Source organism: Leguminivora glycinivorella, chromosome 27, assembly GCF_023078275.1.
Source record: "Leguminivora glycinivorella isolate SPB_JAAS2020 chromosome 27, LegGlyc_1.1, whole genome shotgun sequence".
Classification (NCBI taxonomy): domain Eukaryota; kingdom Metazoa; phylum Arthropoda; class Insecta; order Lepidoptera; family Tortricidae; genus Leguminivora; species Leguminivora glycinivorella.
In genome coordinates, this window is record NC_062997.1 from 1523354 (window position 1) to 1541304 (window position 17951).

At 39.7% G+C, this 17951-nt stretch overlaps 1 protein-coding gene across 6 annotated transcripts in view; it reads left to right on the top strand.

The window, feature by feature from the left end:
* Positions 1 to 17951, top strand: part of LOC125240351 (scavenger receptor class B member 1) — a 180467-nt gene that overhangs the window by 112768 nt on the left and 49748 nt on the right. For 5 of the 6 annotated variants that reach the window (XM_048148246.1, XM_048148249.1, XM_048148247.1 and 2 more), the window contains 2 exons: positions 10155 to 10315; positions 17766 to 17907. In XM_048148246.1, coding sequence (XP_048004203.1) covers positions 10155 to 10315; positions 17766 to 17907 — 303 coding nt within the window. Of the gene's footprint in view, positions 1 to 10154; positions 10316 to 10348; positions 10469 to 17765; positions 17908 to 17951 lie in introns of those variants that run through there. The other variant, XM_048148252.1, reaches the window with a different exon arrangement.

Genomic DNA, 17951 nt, shown 5'->3' on the forward strand with positions numbered 1-17951 from the left:
TGTAGTTATTTTTCTTGTAACGTTTTCACTTTCTTAACTGTTTGACCACGTTCTTGTATGTGAGTTGTATTTCTTCTGTCTGTTAACCTCCGTGAATGTTTCTCACTTGATGGTCTCATCGGAAGATCAGCGCTGGACTATCAGCGACACGCTGAGATGAGGCCATTTCATGGCACTTCATTCCTTTCTGTCTTGTTGCTATTATGTGTATTTTGTCTTGCCTGTGTTCAGGAATATTTATTCTATTCTATTCTTATTCTATTTACCTCTTTATAATATCACACAAACTTTCTTGACACATTCGCATAAGTTTATCTCACATTGAAACATTCTTTACCTAAAAGCATAAACCTTAAATCAAGGAAGGTCAGACACTTGTGTCACTTACAACCTTGGTCCTGAGTTTGGATAAATCTCAAGATTTCTCAGATTTACAAGAGATTAACAAGATAAGATGGAAATGATCACGTAGTATTTTTATGTTCATATATAAAATGTTTTATTGCGAAATAGGTATTTTGCGCGTATCGTTGACTTTGTCATCATCCTCCTTGCGTTATCCCGGCATTTGCCACGGCTCATGGGAGCCTAGGGTCCGCTTTGACAACTAATCCCAAGATTTGGCGTAGACACTAGTTTTACGAAAGCCACTGCCATCTGACCTTCCAAACCGAATGGTAACTAGACCTTATTGGAATTAGTCCGGTTTCCTCACGATGTTTTCCTTCACCGAAATGCGACTGGCAAATATCAAATGACATTTCGCATAAGTTCCGAAAAACTCATTGGTACGAGCCGGGGTTTGAACCCGCGACCTCCGGATCGAAAGTCGCACGCTCTTACCGCTAGGCCACCAGCGCTAATTATAAATGGGCTTACTCTTGGCCACAGACTAGCCAAAGGCAAAGACGTGGCCTACGATGGAGTGAGCTCGCCCAGAAGATGCCTGTTCACTCTAGATTTGAAGGTTGCCGGGTTATATTATTTTTTATTTTATTTTTATTTTTTTTTTTTTTGCTCGGAAATATAGGCACCGGCAAGAAATTCCACTCCTTGGCAAAATTTGTTGAAATGTTGCTAATTTTATGGCTGTGTTATATGGAAGGATGGGGGGGGGGGGGGGGGGGATTATGCATCGTTGACTGAGTAGCCAGACCACAAGCCTTCTTAAGCTTACCTTGCGGCTTAAGTAGTCAATCTTTTTACAATGAATAAATGAAATGAAATGAAATCTTTTTAACCACCGACGCAAAAACGACGGGGTGTTATGAGTTTGACGTGTCTGTCTGTCTGTTTGTGTGTGTGTCTGTCTGCGGCATCGTAACTCCCGAACAGATGAACCGATTTAGTTTTTTTTTTTTTTTTGTTTGAAAGCTGAATTAGTCGGGAGTGTTTCATGAATATCGGTCCACTATGTCGGAGTTTTTTTCAAAATTTTAATTATGTAGTTAGGTTATTAAAATTGTGCTATAGGTGAAAAACTTAAAAAAGTCACCTGTTGTATGTGTGAGTGACGTGTTCGAATAGAGAACACATATTTAAAATAACCTAACCACAAAATTAAAATTTTGAAAAAACCCCCGACCGCGACCTAGTGGACTGATTTTCATGAAACATGGCTAAGAACACTCCCGACTAACTCAGCTTTCAGATAAAAAAACTAAATCAAAATCGGTTCATCCGTTCGAGCGCTACGAGGCCACAGACAGACATACACACAAACAGACAGACAAACAGACAGACAGACAGACATACACACAGACAGACACGTCAAACTTATAACACCCCTTCGTTTTTGCGTCGGGGGTTAATTAGTAACACAAACAAAACAAACGCCTATTCGAACACGTCACTCACACATACAACAGGTGACTTTCTTTAGTATTTCACCTATATGGTATTATTATTTTTACTTATACGCTATAAACTAATATAACATTTTGTATTAAAACATGTACATAATGCGGTCAACAACTACAGAAAGTGTCATCTATCTATAGCAAAATCAAGTAAAATTTTCCTTTTATTTATATTTGTTACAAAATATCAATCCCATACTAAGACGAGACTCGGTTTTTCTTTTTAATTCACGACCATAACTTACAAAAAAACTATTCCATATTGGTCTCTAAGATCTTATAGTGTTTATATTACTAAAGGTTTATATTATACTGGTTTTTGACTGCCAATGCGAAAATAAGCTGTGAATGTAACCATGGAACGAGTTTGCGAGTCCGTTTCGCTAAATATAGCTTTATGCCATTACTAAAGTACTTGAAGAGAGTGGTGTACTAAGTATAGACAGTCAACTGCCCGAAATCCCCCGTTACTATACACCCTGTTTTTATTGAATTCCGTTAACTTTAAGGGAAGGTTCTTTAGATCAAATACAATTAATTTCTCTAAGAAACTAGCGTCTTAACTCTTACGGATATCGAGTTATTAAAAAAATAAAGATAATCACATGTGTGACAACCTTTACCAATTCCTAATGTTATTTGTTTTGACATGTGCCGTCAATCACTTGACACTAACTTGAATGTTATTCTTAAGGGTCTCTCACACTAATAAATTCATTTATTATGTATGAAAATTATGAATTTTTTTTTTTTGCGAATTTAACTAATAGTTATATACTGAGTGGTTCCTGATAATGAACCTAGCTACGTGTCGAATTTAACGGAAAACAAAAAAAACACGGTGTATAAGGCTTTCAACTTTCCGATGCGTAAGCGTAAGCGTATTCATACCAATGAAATCTCATACATATAACCTAACCACAAAATTAAAATTTTGAAAAACCCCCCGACCGCGACATTGTGGACCGATTTTTATGAAACATGGCTAAGAACACTCCCGACTAACTCAGCTTTCAAACAAAAAAAAACTAAATCGAAAGCGGTTCATCCGTTCGGGAGCTACGATGCCACAGACAGACACACACACAGACAGACAGACAGACAGACACACACACAGACACACACACAGACAGACACGTCAAACTTATAACACCTCGTCGTTTTTGCGTCGGGGGTTAAAAATGCGGCACGATGCTGACAGATGTGACTTCGCCCTTACAAGACACTTAAAAGGGGCTCCCCAAACCTATCGATGTGGAATCGCCTTCCACCGACCAAAAATCGCTCGTGAGTATGAACATGTGTACTGCTGATGACGACGCGTAACGGCTTAGCCACGACAGCGTTGAGCGGCAGCCATACGTGCGAATGCAAAGTCCCATCGCTGTGTCTCGCTCCAATGTATGGCCGCCGCTCATCGCTGTCGCGCTTAGACCAATGTCGTGGCCGGGCCGTAAGCGTTTTCATACTATCGAGCGATTTTTAACCCCCGACGCAAAAACGACGGGGTATAATAAGTTTGACGTGTCTGTCTGTGTATATGTCTGTCTGTCTGTCTGTCAATCTATCTGTCTGTCTGAAAGCTGAGTTAGTCGGGAGTGTTCTTAGCCATGTTTCATGAAAATCAGTCCACTATGTCGCAGTCAGGGTTTTATTCAAAATTTTAATTTTGTGGTTATTGGTTTTGGAAAGCTGAAAGATGTTCATTAATATCGAGCGATTTCTCATATAACTTCATACGGCTCTGTGCTGATAGATTGTGCGTATATTCAATGGATATCTGTTGAACAGTCTTAATTTGATTCGTCTCTACAGTATAGGTTCTTGTAATGTACCCTTCTTACTCATGGACCGGTTTGAATCATCTTCTGAACCACAGATAGTATAGATAGCTAACTTTTATGGAATCATTGCTATCTATGGCTCATAGTCATAGTTATGCAGGGTGTTTCAATGAACGTAATACAAAAATATCTGGGCGACCGAGCTTCGCTCGGTTCTATTTTATTATATCACGCCTTTACATAAAAAAAACTCTTATAAATACAAAAAAAAAATACAAAAAACAAAAACTTAATTTTCACCACACCAACTGGTAAAGGCTTACATTGCTATTCGAAAACAGATAGCACTCTTTTCATACAAATTTTAACTTGATGTCTTGAGGTTGCTGGTAGAATTTACCTACCTATAAATGAATAATAAATATTGGATAGATTGATGGATTTGATTTAAATTGATGTTTTTCCTCAGTATTTTGTTCGTGTTGGTGTGGTGAAAAATTTTGTGTTTCACTCGGTGGCAAAGTTTGTTTAACCTTCGTGCCTTGAAACACTCGCAACGCTCAAGATTCCACTTTTTGAACCACTCGCTACACTCGCGGTTCAATATTGGAATCTTTCGCTTGCTCGGGTATCAATATTGGCACGTGCGGTTAAACAACTACTTTGCCCCCTTGTAAAACAAATAACTATTCTGCCCGGTATTCGAAACCCTGACATCTGCGATCTGTCTGCGAACATTAGACCGACCTCGTACGACTGAGCTAAGCGGGCCGCCGCGCGGGCGGCGAAATTAACTACCATATTTTACGTTTACTAATGCGAAAGAAAAACGTATGAAAACTCAAAAATTCGCGTTTTCCGGGATCTAAGGCTACGCTAGATCGATTTTTCACCCCCGAAAACCCTCTCATAACAAATTTCAGCGAAAGCGTTAGAGCGGTTTCCGAGATCGTCGGTATATATATATATATATAAATAAATAAATGAATAAATATACAAGAGTTGCTCGTTTAAAGGTATAAGATAAGATAAGTAATTCCGGCTCTATAACGACGAAGAATATAATGCACGTATTTAGGTCTTAAAAATCTACGTAATTAAATTTTCTACGTGTTGCTGGTTAAAAATGGTCATACTTAATAATGTGGCGTATAACATAAAACATAAAACATAAAACATATTTATTCAACTTTACAAATTCATATACAATATACACAGACTTTAATTACAGAACTTTGAATTTGAAAAGCAAACCCTTTGTGCCTTACCAATAGTTGGCGTGATTCCTACACTAGGCAATGCCTGTCCCGTAGGAAATCAAATTACAACCGAGTTACCATTACAGGCGCGAATTGCTACAAAAAGAGAATAGATTGACTTATATAATATCTAAGTTCTAAGTTAAAACTAAAAACTAACTATTTAGTTTAGGTATTTATTACAGGACAAGTGTGGGTGTGAATTCGCGTTTATGAGTGTGTGTGTGTGTGTGTGTGTGTGTGTGTGTGTGTGTGTGTGCGCGTGTGTGTGCGTGTGTGTGCGTGTGTGTGTGTGTGTGTGTGTGTGTGTGTGTGTGTGTGTGTGTGTGTGTGTGTGTGTGTCTGTGCATGTGAGTGAGAGCGTTAGAACCAGACTAATTTCCTTTCAGAAGGCTTTCGGTTTCGTTGTACGTTAAATTGCCTAGCCATTCATGAAGCGTAGTTTTCAGTTCTTTGACAGTGAGGGTTTTAGTGTTTACCTTGCTGCTTACTTTATTGTAGATAAACGGATGTAGGTGCGAGCTAAATCTTTTGGCAAACACGGATACCGACTGAGGCAAGGGGACTTTAAAGATTCGCTTTTCAAGCAGTGTAGTATAAATGGGAGACCTCAGAACCTCTGTGTGCGTCTTTAGGGTAGCACGCAGAATGAATAATGCACGCACGTTGAGGACGTTCATGTCTCTGTATACATTAATAGTTGGATACCTGATACCTTTCTTTAGTATAGTCTTCAAGACTGCTCTTTGGGCTCTTTCGAGAGTTATCATGTTGGTTTTACAAGCCCCTCCCCAGGTGGAAATACAATAAGTCAGCAGGGATTGGCATATGCTTACATATACTGATCGCAGTAAATCTATCCCCGCAGCATTGCGTAAATTTCTGAAAACATAAATTAGTTTTCGGACCCGGTTTGCTGTTGTGTTGACATGCTCTCTGAAATCAAGTTTCTCGTCTATGACCACTCCGAGGTATTTGATATGGGGGTTCGGCTGATGTTAACACAGGAACATGAAATAGATCGTGGATCTAGGTTTACGCAGCTGTGTACTTTAATTCCAAGACACTGAGCCGGAGCCGAGGCTTTTGTCTTATGAAAACAAATGTATTTTGTTTTGGTCAGATTAAGAGTCAATAGATTGTCCTGCAACCATCTAGAGACCAGTTTTAGTCCACTTTCGGCATACTGGAAGGTCTGCTCCCAAGTGTTCCCATGGAATATAATGGCTGTGTCGTCAGCATAACAAAAAATATCAGCGTTCTGTAGGTTGGCGTTGGCTAAATCATTAACATAAATGATGAACAGAGCTGGACCTAGTATGCTACCCTGGGGGACGCCGTAAGTTATTGTTAAGGGACTACTAATATGCTGATCGACCGATACGCGTTGAGTCCGATCTGAGAGGTAGGATCTAAACCACTCCAATGTAATTCCTCTAATACCACAGAGTTCCAATTTCCTGAGAAGAATAGGAATGGAGACGGTGTCAAAAGCCTTGGCCAAGTCTAGAAATACACCAAGACAGGGGTTGTTAGCATCTAAGTGCTGGGAGACTAGATTAACCATGTGCGACACCGCCTCCTCAGTAGATTTATTTGCGCGGAATCCGTATTGAGACTCCGAAAGAGACTGTTCTTCTCCATAAAACCAACGAGGCGCCTGTTTACCAGTTTCTCAAGAATTTTGGAGAAAACTCCCAGTAGAGAAATTGGCCGGAAATTACTAGGATCCGACTTATCTCCCACTTTGTGTATTGGAATTATGGCCGCTTCTTTCCATCTACTTGGAAACTTGCCCGTGGAAAGGCTCAAATTAAATATATAAGTGAGTGGCATAATGATGTGAGCTTTGACTGCCTTCACAAACTTGTTGGTGATACCGTCAGCACCTGGCGCACTATTTGGCTTTAAAGAATTGATTACAGACTCAACCTCGGCTTCGACAGTAGGGGTGAGGAACATTGAGTCTAAGGGGCTTCTGTCTATGACAACTTTAGCAGCAAGATGTTCTTCAGTGTTGTTGGTGGCTGTGAGAATACTATTTGCTAAACAACGCCCTACGCCCGAGAAATAATCGTTACATTTGGCAAGAGAGGCCGTTATCGTGTCTCCGATTTGAATGAGAGCATGTGAACCTTGTTTAGACTTTTTTGTTTGCGCTATCGTTTTGATTGTATCCCAAAGTTTTTTAGTATTTGATTTGTTTTTCTCAAGTTCTGCAGACTCGTAATTATGTTTTAGTTTTTTAAGTAAGTTGTTATAAAAGTTTTTGTAACGAGTGTAAGTCTGTTTCAGAATGATGTCATTTGGGAAACGTTTACTTCTTGTATGGAGACGATCCCTGTGTCTGGAACATCTGATGAGACCAGGTGTCATCCAGGGTTTGATGGTAAATTTAGAACGGCTGACGGGGACTTGTTTTGTGTGTTTTTTAATTAGATCTGTTAGAACCTCATCAAAAGCGGCAACCGCATCATCAACTGTGGTGGCACGGGTAATATTGTCCCAATCAGTATTTTTTAAGTCCGACTCAGCCGCAGAAATGTCAATAGAGGTAGTTACACGTTTTTTTTTCGGTGGTTGTCTTGTGTTTAACCGAATAGCTGCAATTACTGTGTCATGATCCGAGATATCCGATTGGCATACAACTGACTCAGATTCCAGTTGTGATGACACTAATATATGATCTAGACAGGCGATTCCGCGTGTGGGTTTGTTGACTATCTGTTTCAGGTTAATTTCTGCGACTAGACAGAGGTAATTTGCTGCCGAAGGTGAAATGTTATCAGGGAGTGAATTAATATTAATATCACCAGCCACGATAATGTTAGTGGTGGTTTTAATTGACTGAGTCGTTGACGCCAAACTATTATTAAATGACGAAATGTCCGTAAATGAGGGAGACCTGTATATGCCTAAGAGTGCAAATTGATTTTTGACGATCACCTGAAGGCAGTTTGCCTCTACAAATGTCGGTTCTGAAATTTGTACCACCCACTTGTTTTTTACATATATTACAACGCCCCCTGCTCTGTTAATGTATCTATGTGTTCTGAAAGATTGATATCCAGTGATCTGAGGCACTAACGATTCCTCTTGAAGCCAGCATTCAGTGAGCACCAGAACATCAAACTCTATGTCAAATCTATGTAAAAATAATAAAAAGTTATCAAAATTTCGCTCTATGCTTCGTATGTTCAGAGTAAGTACATATAGATTATACTTACCATTAGTGATGGTAGCCTTGCATAGTTCCGGGTATTCGACGTAGTGGCAGGGTGAGTCATCCGAGTCGAGATCCTCTATCAAGCTTATTCTATCCTTACCCGTTATCAAAAATTATGCGAGGAGGAGTTTGACTATATCTCCCCTGCCGATTAGATATACGAAATCCTCTGGTTCGTGACGTGTATGTAGAGTGTGAAGATGGAATGGGTTCTTTTGACAAGTGCTGTATAGTGTGGAGTGGGGTAATATTATACAAGTTAGCATATCGATAATTAACAAAAATCAAGAACATAACTACTATAACATGCAGTCTACGTGAAAAATAAATATTAGTAAATTCAATTAGCTGTTTCAACTTCTGTGCCGTCTCTACTCGCCTCGCTGAGTATGCGTGTAATGTCTGACTGAGATCTGATGCTGATAGCCGCTGCTTCTTTACCCTTTCCTTCACATTTTCTGACGAATATCTGTCCACCCGTAGTCCAACAAAACTTAAAGCCCGCTTTCTCCTTAAGTTGAGTCCGGCATTCCCGAAATAAAAGTCTCTGCTCACGAGTGAGTCGGTCGTTAAAAAATATTCTTCTCGCCGGTCCTTCAAGACTAATATCTGTCGTTGTGAGTCGCTTGGACTTCGCAAGCTTGAGAAACTGGTCACGAGTGCTGCGCCGACTGAACTTTACTACTAAGGGGCGCGGGTGCTCGCTACTTCCGGTGCGTTGTTGCCCTACGCGCGTCACATATTCAAGGTCCGAGTCTGTCAGCCTTAAGCCAGCTACCGCAGCGGTTGTTAAAAATAAATGGTGTGAGTTTTCTCCCGAAGCCTCAGTGAGTCCCGAAATTTCAATATCATTCCTAAGCATAGCCTGTGATAGTGAGTTCAGTTGCATCTGTAGAAGTTCGTTAGTTGCTTTTAACTCCGCTACTGTGCTAGCCTGCTCCTGTGTTTGGCTGATCTGCGAATTGAAATTTGCAAGGTTCTGTGCCTGGGCTGTGACTTGCTCCTGCAAGCCGTCTGTAGTTATCCGCAAATCACTAATGTCTTCAGAGGTCTGCTTCTCTACGTCTATCAGACGGGACTCTAATGTGGCCACGTTAGCGCAAATAGACTCTAGCCTGTTTTCGCACTGGCGGACTGTCGTTATCGCCACATCCAATTCGGAGCGCATGCCCGCTATTTCCACTCTAAGGAGACTTATTTCCATTGTCAGCTTGTCTAGGCAGAGGTTTGTCTGGGGTTCCGATGTAGAGCCCATTTTCGGGCTGCTTGCTTCCGGTGCGTTTTCGTTGTTGGCAATCAATTGTACCTGGTGTGCCTGTTGTGACTGTGTGGCTCGTACTGGGGTAGCAGAGTTGTCGCCTCCTTTTTTTGAAGAGCATTGGCAGGCCGGGCAAATCCAGATGCTTACTGTGTCTGGGCTGGGTTTCTCTAGGGCCACGCATGCCAGATGATACCGCTTTCCACATTTTTCCGCAGTGCAATTTATGTACCGCCTGTCCGTGATTGGTTTTGGGCACCCCGCACAACCATTTTTCAATTTTGAACTCATGTTACACGCCCTCAGTACCAAGGTCGAAGCGATAAATTAGCGACAGTTGAGCGATGTTATCGCAAGCGCGCCGTTGTCGTGGTATGGGGGCGAGCGCCGCAAGCACCAAGCAGCGGCCGTGATGAGTCACCGCAGCGACGGCTCCGCGAGTTGTGGTAGGTCAGGGATGTCAACGGAAATTTTTAATTTACGTAAATGTTTTTGCTCATAACTTTATAATTAACGCACTGATTTTATAGCTGTTTTCACTATTTTTTAGAGAAAAGATAGTACTTTGTTACTTTCACTTTTGTTTTTGAAGAACAGTACATTTAGCACGAAATATGAATAAAAAACACGGAGCAATCGCTCAACGTGTGTGCCTTGTTAACAATCCCTATACAACTCCATAACATAATAATGTTCCTAAAAAAGTTAGATTTTTTTCCCCCATAGTTTATTTGTTCATGTTTATTATAACATCTTATTTTTTTACAGGAGTTGGTCCTCCGGCCGGGCTCCATGACGTTCGAATGGTGGGCGAGGCCCCCCGTCCGGCCCTTCGTCAAAGTCTACGTTTACAATGTCACAAATGCGGATGAGTTCCTTAACAACGGCAGCAAACCAGTGCTAGATGAGCTGGGACCTTATATCTACTCGTAAGTACATTTATATTAGAGAGTCCTAGTGGGGGCGATGCCCCCCGTCCGACCCTTTGTCAAAGTCTACGTCTACAATGTCACAAATGCGGATGAGTTCCTTAACAACGGCAGCAAACCAGTACTAGATGAGCTGGGACCTTATATCTACTCGTAAGTACATTTATATTAGAGAGTCCTAGTGGGGGGCGATGCCCCCCGTCTGACCCTTTGTCAAAGTCTACGTCTACAATGTCACAAATGCGGATGAGTTCCTTAACAACGGCAGCAAACCAGTGCTAGATGAGCTGGGACCTTACATATACTCGTAAGTACATTTATATTAGAGAGTCCTAGTGGGGGGCGATGCCCCCCGTCCGACCCTTCGTCAAAGTTTATGTCTACAATGTCACAAATGCGGATGAGTTCCTTAACAACGGCAGCAAACCAGTGCTAGATGAGCTGGGACCTTATATCTACTCGTAAGTACATTTATATTAGAGAGTCCCGATGCCCCCCGTCCGACCCTTCGTCAAAGTCTACGTCTACAATGTCACAAATGCCGATGAGTTCCTTAACCACGGCAGCAAACCTGTCCTGGCAGGCAAGTGTGGTCGCGCGATAAATGATAAAACATCAGCACGGGTAGCATGGTCGCGCGATAGACGATAAAATATCAGGCCGTCCCTATCGCACTATTAGTAAGTGCGATAGGGACGGCCAGATGTTTTATCATTTATCGCGCGACCATAATTGCCTGCCAGGCCGTCCTCCCTATCGCACTATTAAGTTCGATATCCCTATTTATCGGCCTGACGTTTTATAATTTATCGCGCGACCATGCTCGCCTGCCTGGACGAGCTGGGTCCTTATATAAGTACTCGTTAGTACACTTATATTTCAGTCGGAGTGGGGAGCGTTGCCCCCCGTCCGGCCCTTTAAAAGTCTACGCCTCTAACGGTGAGTTCCAGAACAATGGTGTCCATTACCCCATACGAAATTAAACTTACCGGTTTCAGGAACCTTATTACGTTATTACGTTTCGTCTCATTTTTAACCCCCGACGCAAAAACGACGGGGTGTTTTAAGTTTGACGTGTCTGTCTGTTTGTGTATGTGTCTGTCTGTGACATTGTAGCTTCCGAAAGGATGAACCGATTTAGATATAGTTGTTTTTTGTTTGAAAGCTGAGTTAGACGGGAGTGTTCTTAGCCATGTTTGGTGGAAATCGGTCAACTAATGTGAGCATTTCTTTTTTTTTTTGCCACTTTTATGAAGTGTGATATTTTTGAAAAAAAATATGCTATTTCTACTCAGAATTACTAGCCTTTTCAATCCTAGTAGTTAAAAAAATTGTCCCATACAATTTTTTCTTATTTTGTTACCATTCTCCGTACATGTTGCATGGGGTAACAAAAGAGGAAAGTAAAAAAAAAGTATGGAAATTCTGGGACACTTTTTGTCTCCCAGTGAGATTGAAAGTACTCGTGATTCTGAGTACAATTGACCTAAAATTCCCTAAAACAATAAAAAAAAAATTATTGGCAAAAAAAAAAGAACTGCTCATGTCGGGTTTTTTTTTTCAAAATATAAATTTTGTGGTCAGGTTAGTTACCTACTTACCTTTCTTTTTCGTCATCCGTCGTCACCTTTACCGACATGCAGATAATACTAATTACAACGACAATTTACTTATCAATTGTAGTTTAATCGGAACCGGGTTCCTGAGCCGATTAACCTAACGACGTGGACTGTTAAACGTTCTACACATTTGTTGGCACACACGTAATATACAATCCAATCGACTATACACCGTGTTTCTTTTTGTTTTTCGTCAAATTCGACACGTAGCTAGGTTCATTATCAATTCAGAAACCACCATGTATATCACTTTTAGTTAAATTCGCAAAAAAAGGTTTTATCATTTTCATACGCAATAAGTGAATTTATTAGTGTAAAAGACCCTTAAGAATAACATTCAAGTTAGTGTCAAGTGATTGACGGCACATGTCAAAAAACAGAACACTAAGAATTGGTAAAGGCTGTCACACACGTGTTCAGTAATTATCTTTATTTTTTTAATAACTCGATAACCATAAGAGTTAAGACGCTAGTTCCTTAGAGAAATTAATTGTATTTGATCTAAAGAACCTTCCCTTGAAGTTAACGGAACTCAATAAAAACCGGCCAAGAGCGTGTCGGGCCACGCTCAGTGTAGGGTCCCGTAGTTTTCCGTATTTTTCTCAAAAACTACTGAACCTATCAAGTTCAAAACAATTTTCCTAGAAAGTCCTTATAAAGTTCTACTTTTGTGATTTTTGTCATATTTTTTAAACATATGGTTCAAAAGTTAGAGGGGGGGGACGCACTTTTTTTTCTTTTAGGAGCGATTATTTCCGAAAATATTAATATTATCAAAAAACGATTTTAGTAAACCCTTATTCATTTTTAAATACCTATCCAACAATATATCACACGTTGGGTGAGATTATCCGCGGACGGACGGACGGACGGACGGACAGACAGACATGGCGAAACTATAAGGGTTCCTAGTTGACTACGGAACCCTAAAAAACAGGGTGTATACATGCCTAATGCTGTTAAAATTGCAATAACCATAAAATTTAAATTTTGAAAAAATCCCCGACCGCGACATAGTAGACCGATTTTTATGAAACATGGCTAAGAACACTCCCGACTAACTCAGCTTTCAGACAAAACAAACTAACTCCAAATCGGTTCATCCGTTCGGGAGCTACGATACCACAGACAGACACACACACAGACAGACACGTCAAACATAACACCCCGTCGTTTTTGCGTCGGGGGTTAATGAAAATACAACAACGCTTTCTAGACACCATAATATATAGATTACTTATAAGTTTGACGTGTCTGTCTGTCTGTGTCATCGTGTGGACTTAGATTTGTGGTTATTATTTTTATTTTTCTCTTTTTTTTATTTCTTTCAAGTATTAATTACCACTAATCGTCAACGTATATGAAACGTGACCGTCTCCGTCGTGTGGTTTTCTTATCGGAACAACTATTTAAGTTATGCAGGAAAATACGACAGAAATTAACATGTCTTTTCAAGTATTTGTAGATAACTTTTGAAATATATTAATACTTATTTACAGATGAAGTGCAATACCTAACCTAACCACAAAATTAAAATTTTGAAAAAACCCCCGACCGTGACATAGTAGACTGATTTTCATGAAACATGGCTGAACACTCCCGACGTCCACCTTTCAGACAAAAAAAATACTAAATCTAAATCGGCTCATCTGTTCGGGAGCTACGATGCCACAGACAGACACACACACAGACAGACAAACAGACAGACAGACAGACACGTCAAACTTATAACACCCCGTCGTTTTTGCGTCGGGGGTTAAAAATCACGTCAATTCATCGCTCCGTTTTGCCGTGAAAGACGGACAAACAAACAGACACACACACTTTCCCATTTATAATATTAGTATGGATTAGTATATTAGTATGGAATATAAAACACCTAACCTGGGCTGCCACCAGCAGCGGGGCAAGGCCCAAGCTCAGGAACAAATATCTGTGTTCATCACACAAATTAATTCGAACCCAGGACCGCGGCTTAGCAGGCAGGGTCACTACCGGCTATGCCAGACCGGTCAAGTAGGTACTATACAATGTACCTACCTATTTATGCTATCCATACTAATATTATAAATGGGAAAGTGTGTGTGTCTGTTTGTCAGTCTTTCACGGCAAAACGGAGCGACGAATTGACGTGATTTTTTAAATGTAGAGAGTGGAGGGGATGGAGAGTGACATAGGCTAATTTTTAACCCCCGACGCAAAAACGAAGGGGTGTTATAAGTTTGACGTGTCTGTCTGTCTGTCCGTCTGTCTGTCTGTGTGTGTGTCTGTCTGTGGCATCGTAGCTCCCGAACGGATGAACCGATTTAGATTTAGTTTTTTGTCTGAAAGCTGAGTTAGTCGGGAGTGTTCTTAGCCATGTTTCATGAAAATCGGTCTACTATGTCGCAGTCGGGGGTTTTTTCAAAATTTTAATTATGTCTCTTTCTAACGCGAGCGAAGCCACGGGCAAAAGTTAGTTCATCATAAAGAAACCTTTTAACCGACTTCATATTCATTAATGATATACCCATTACACCTAAGAACCATGATAGCGTTATAAAAAGGTATAATTATAACGACAGTAACAGGAAAATATATAAATTATAATACTTACTAATGATGATGATACGTAGTTATGGTAGTACTTGCAGTACAGAGTGCATTTCTAGTTAAAATAGTTGACAGTACTTTGACTTCGCTTATCACAATATAATAAAATTCAAATACAGCGGGACAAATCTCGACTGGGGGACAATTGTAACTAATCAATTTTTTCCATTATTACACTATGATGTTGAGTTCTACATGTATCCACTGAACACGCCTACCATATATAACCGGTGGACACTCTATTTAATAATGCAAACATTGTAAAACATGGAAAAAATGGACCAGTTACATTTGCCCCCACTCAAGATTTGCCCCGCTGTACCTCATACATACATAATTGTAAGCCTTATACATACATAATTCTAATCATATTCAGTTGAATACAATGTACTACTTAGTAAACGAAACAATATTTTACCTTTATTATTATTATTTATTACTCAGAAAAGTACTAGTAGTGCCTAAATAAAATTAAATGCGTAAAGGCGTCTTTTTATAAATGGCGAATAAAAGACATCAACGCGGTTCGAGGTCAGGCATAAGTAATAAATAAATATTGGGGACACCTTACACAGAGAACTTAGCCCCAAACTAAGCAAAGCTTGTACTATGAGTGCTAAGCGACGATTTACATACTTAAATAGATAAATACATACTTATATACATAGAAAACATCCATGACTCAGGAACAAATATCTGTGCTCATCACACAAATAAATGCCCTTACCGAGATGCGAACCCAGGACCGCGGCTTAGCAGGCAGGGTTACTACACTACCGATTGAGCCAGACCGATAAAAAAAATAAACCAAAAAAAAATCACCCTGCCCTTATAAAACTGCCCTTGAACTGAGCTCTAAAATCAACAGTTTAGCTTACTTAATTGAGCGTAGTTGCTATAACAGTCCTAAAGTTTTTTTTAGGAAATACGTATTTATTTATAAGAGCGTCGCGAATCTTGAGCTCTATTTAAAATTTATAGAAATACTGCTGTGAGAATATTATACTGCTGTAAAATAGTACATTACGATACAAGTGCGTAAAAAAGGAAGTTCCTTTTCGCACGTGTATCGTACGACGTTTTTCAGTACAGATGAGCCTCCGAAGTTTCGACCTGGCCTATAATGAACCACTTCTCGAACTAGTGCGTAAAAAAACGACCACCTGTACTGAAAAATATATTATATACTAAAAGCTTTTGCCCGCGGCTTCGCTCACGTTAGAAAGAGACAAAAAGTAGCCTATGTCACTCTGCATCCTTTCAACTATCTCCACTTAAAAAATCACTCCAATTCGTCGCACCGTTTCGGTGTGAAAGACGGACAAACAGACAAAGACACATACTTTCCCATTTATAATAATAATATCAGTATGGATTATAAGATGGGCGGCTGTCTATCATTTGTCGCCATGTCTGTCACTTTTTAACACGTATGTAAGTGCGAAAGTGACGCATGATGTGACAAGTCACAAAAACACAACAATGATACGGCCACTGATTGTACTGATAACAATATCACAACCGTGTCGCAGTTATCTTGAAGGAAGCACGCAACATTGCATGTCTATCTGAAACTATCCTTATTTACTATCGTGCACAAAGTTTATGTTCCCTGCGGATACGTTTTCTTAACACAACAAGCCTAGACAAGGTGGTAATCTCTTTTCGTACATATTTGACAGAAACGGAGGATATACCATTGTCACGTTGGCTACGCTCGAGCTGGCGATGCTCCGTAGATCGTAAACATCTCTCTATAGCTTTTTCTTTCCGTATTGGTAAGACAGAGCAAGTGGTATTCATATCTGTGGACAGAGCCGTGCATTTCGTACTCTCGAGGGTGTGCGTGTGGATTGAGTGAGCACCTTCCGAAAATTAAAAAAATATGCTGATCATTTAATAAAAGTTCTAAAACAATTGTAAATGTGAATTTGTAAAAAGATAAATCAAAAGATACAGTCATTAACATGTGCTCACTCAGTTCTCACAAACTACCGACGAAAACAGTGAATGTATTCATTTAACATATAATATTTATATACTAACATTTAGTAAAAAATATGCCAACTTACCTCTATAAATTTTAGATCACCTAGTGATGTATTTAATTTTTTACAAATAGTTTCTTATGCTCACTCAATCCTCACACTTTTGAAAAGCCGAATTTTGATGAAAAACATAAGATTTAGACAGGAGCCGACATAGTGTGGTCACCCTACATGATACATTTGTATGAGAAAAGTTATGTCTGAATATCTTTAAAACCAGACAACCTTTACCCAATGCCAGGTCTACGTCACTCGCTCGCGCTAGCCGTTCATTCGAATGAACAAGTGGCCGAGGAGCGCCACGCGCCCGCCTGTGTAGTCGCGTGGCACGTAAAGCATAGTTAATTTAGAATTAGTAGGCGATGGGAGGAATTTAATTTTTAAATGAAAAGAAAAAAGTAAACAATATTTTTTAAATTATTGCAGAATATAAAAGATCGTTTATTAATTTATAGCGTGTCACATATATTTCAATCATTCAGTATGTTTATGCACAAAATTACGGACTTTTCTGAAAATAGTATTCATCATCCTCTGAACAAGATTTTCATCCATCTTTTTTGTCTGTTGATTCCGTGTGGACCGCAAGGAGTGGATATTTTGAATTATTTTGCCACTATTATTTAATTGTCCTTTAATGAAATAATGATTTGGGCAATAATTATTGCCTAGTAGTTTTCTGGAAATTCAACAATTTAGCAATCATTGACCCAGACCAAGGGGATTTTTCACGTATTTGTTCACAGTGCATTTTCGCCGGTCAACGTCCATCATCAATAACTTACAAACGCAAAAAGTTAGATCAACCAAATTTCTAATATAGAGTTATCAACGTATTAAAATTAAGATGTGATTATCAGTTTTTTTTTCATTTTTAAATATATTTTTTTTATTCGTCGCTAAACGCGTGCCAATACTATGTTAACTATGCTTTACCTACTATTCTTCTGGGTTATACGTAGTAACTTATTAGTATTTGTTAAATAAAGTGTAGGTATCTGCCTGAAGGATCTGTTACGTTAGTAACTTATTATTAATCTGTTCTGCACCTAAACCTTTCTCAAGAATCATTCTATTTATAAATTAAAACCGATTGAGAAACGCTTTCTACCCGGTCCGTTTTTATAATCTAGAATTTTATCAGACTGCCCGTCCAAAAATGTACTAAAACATTTTATATTTTGTTTGCAGACAAGAATGGGAGAAGGTGAACATTACCGACAACGAGAACGGAACCCTGTCCTTCCACTACAAGAGAACATATACGTACCGACCAGACCTCAGCGGGCGGTCCGATGACGATGCGGTGGTCGTTCCCAATATTCCTATGCTGGTGAGTGAAAAATTTTACCGACTAATTGCCGACTAATTGGTCGG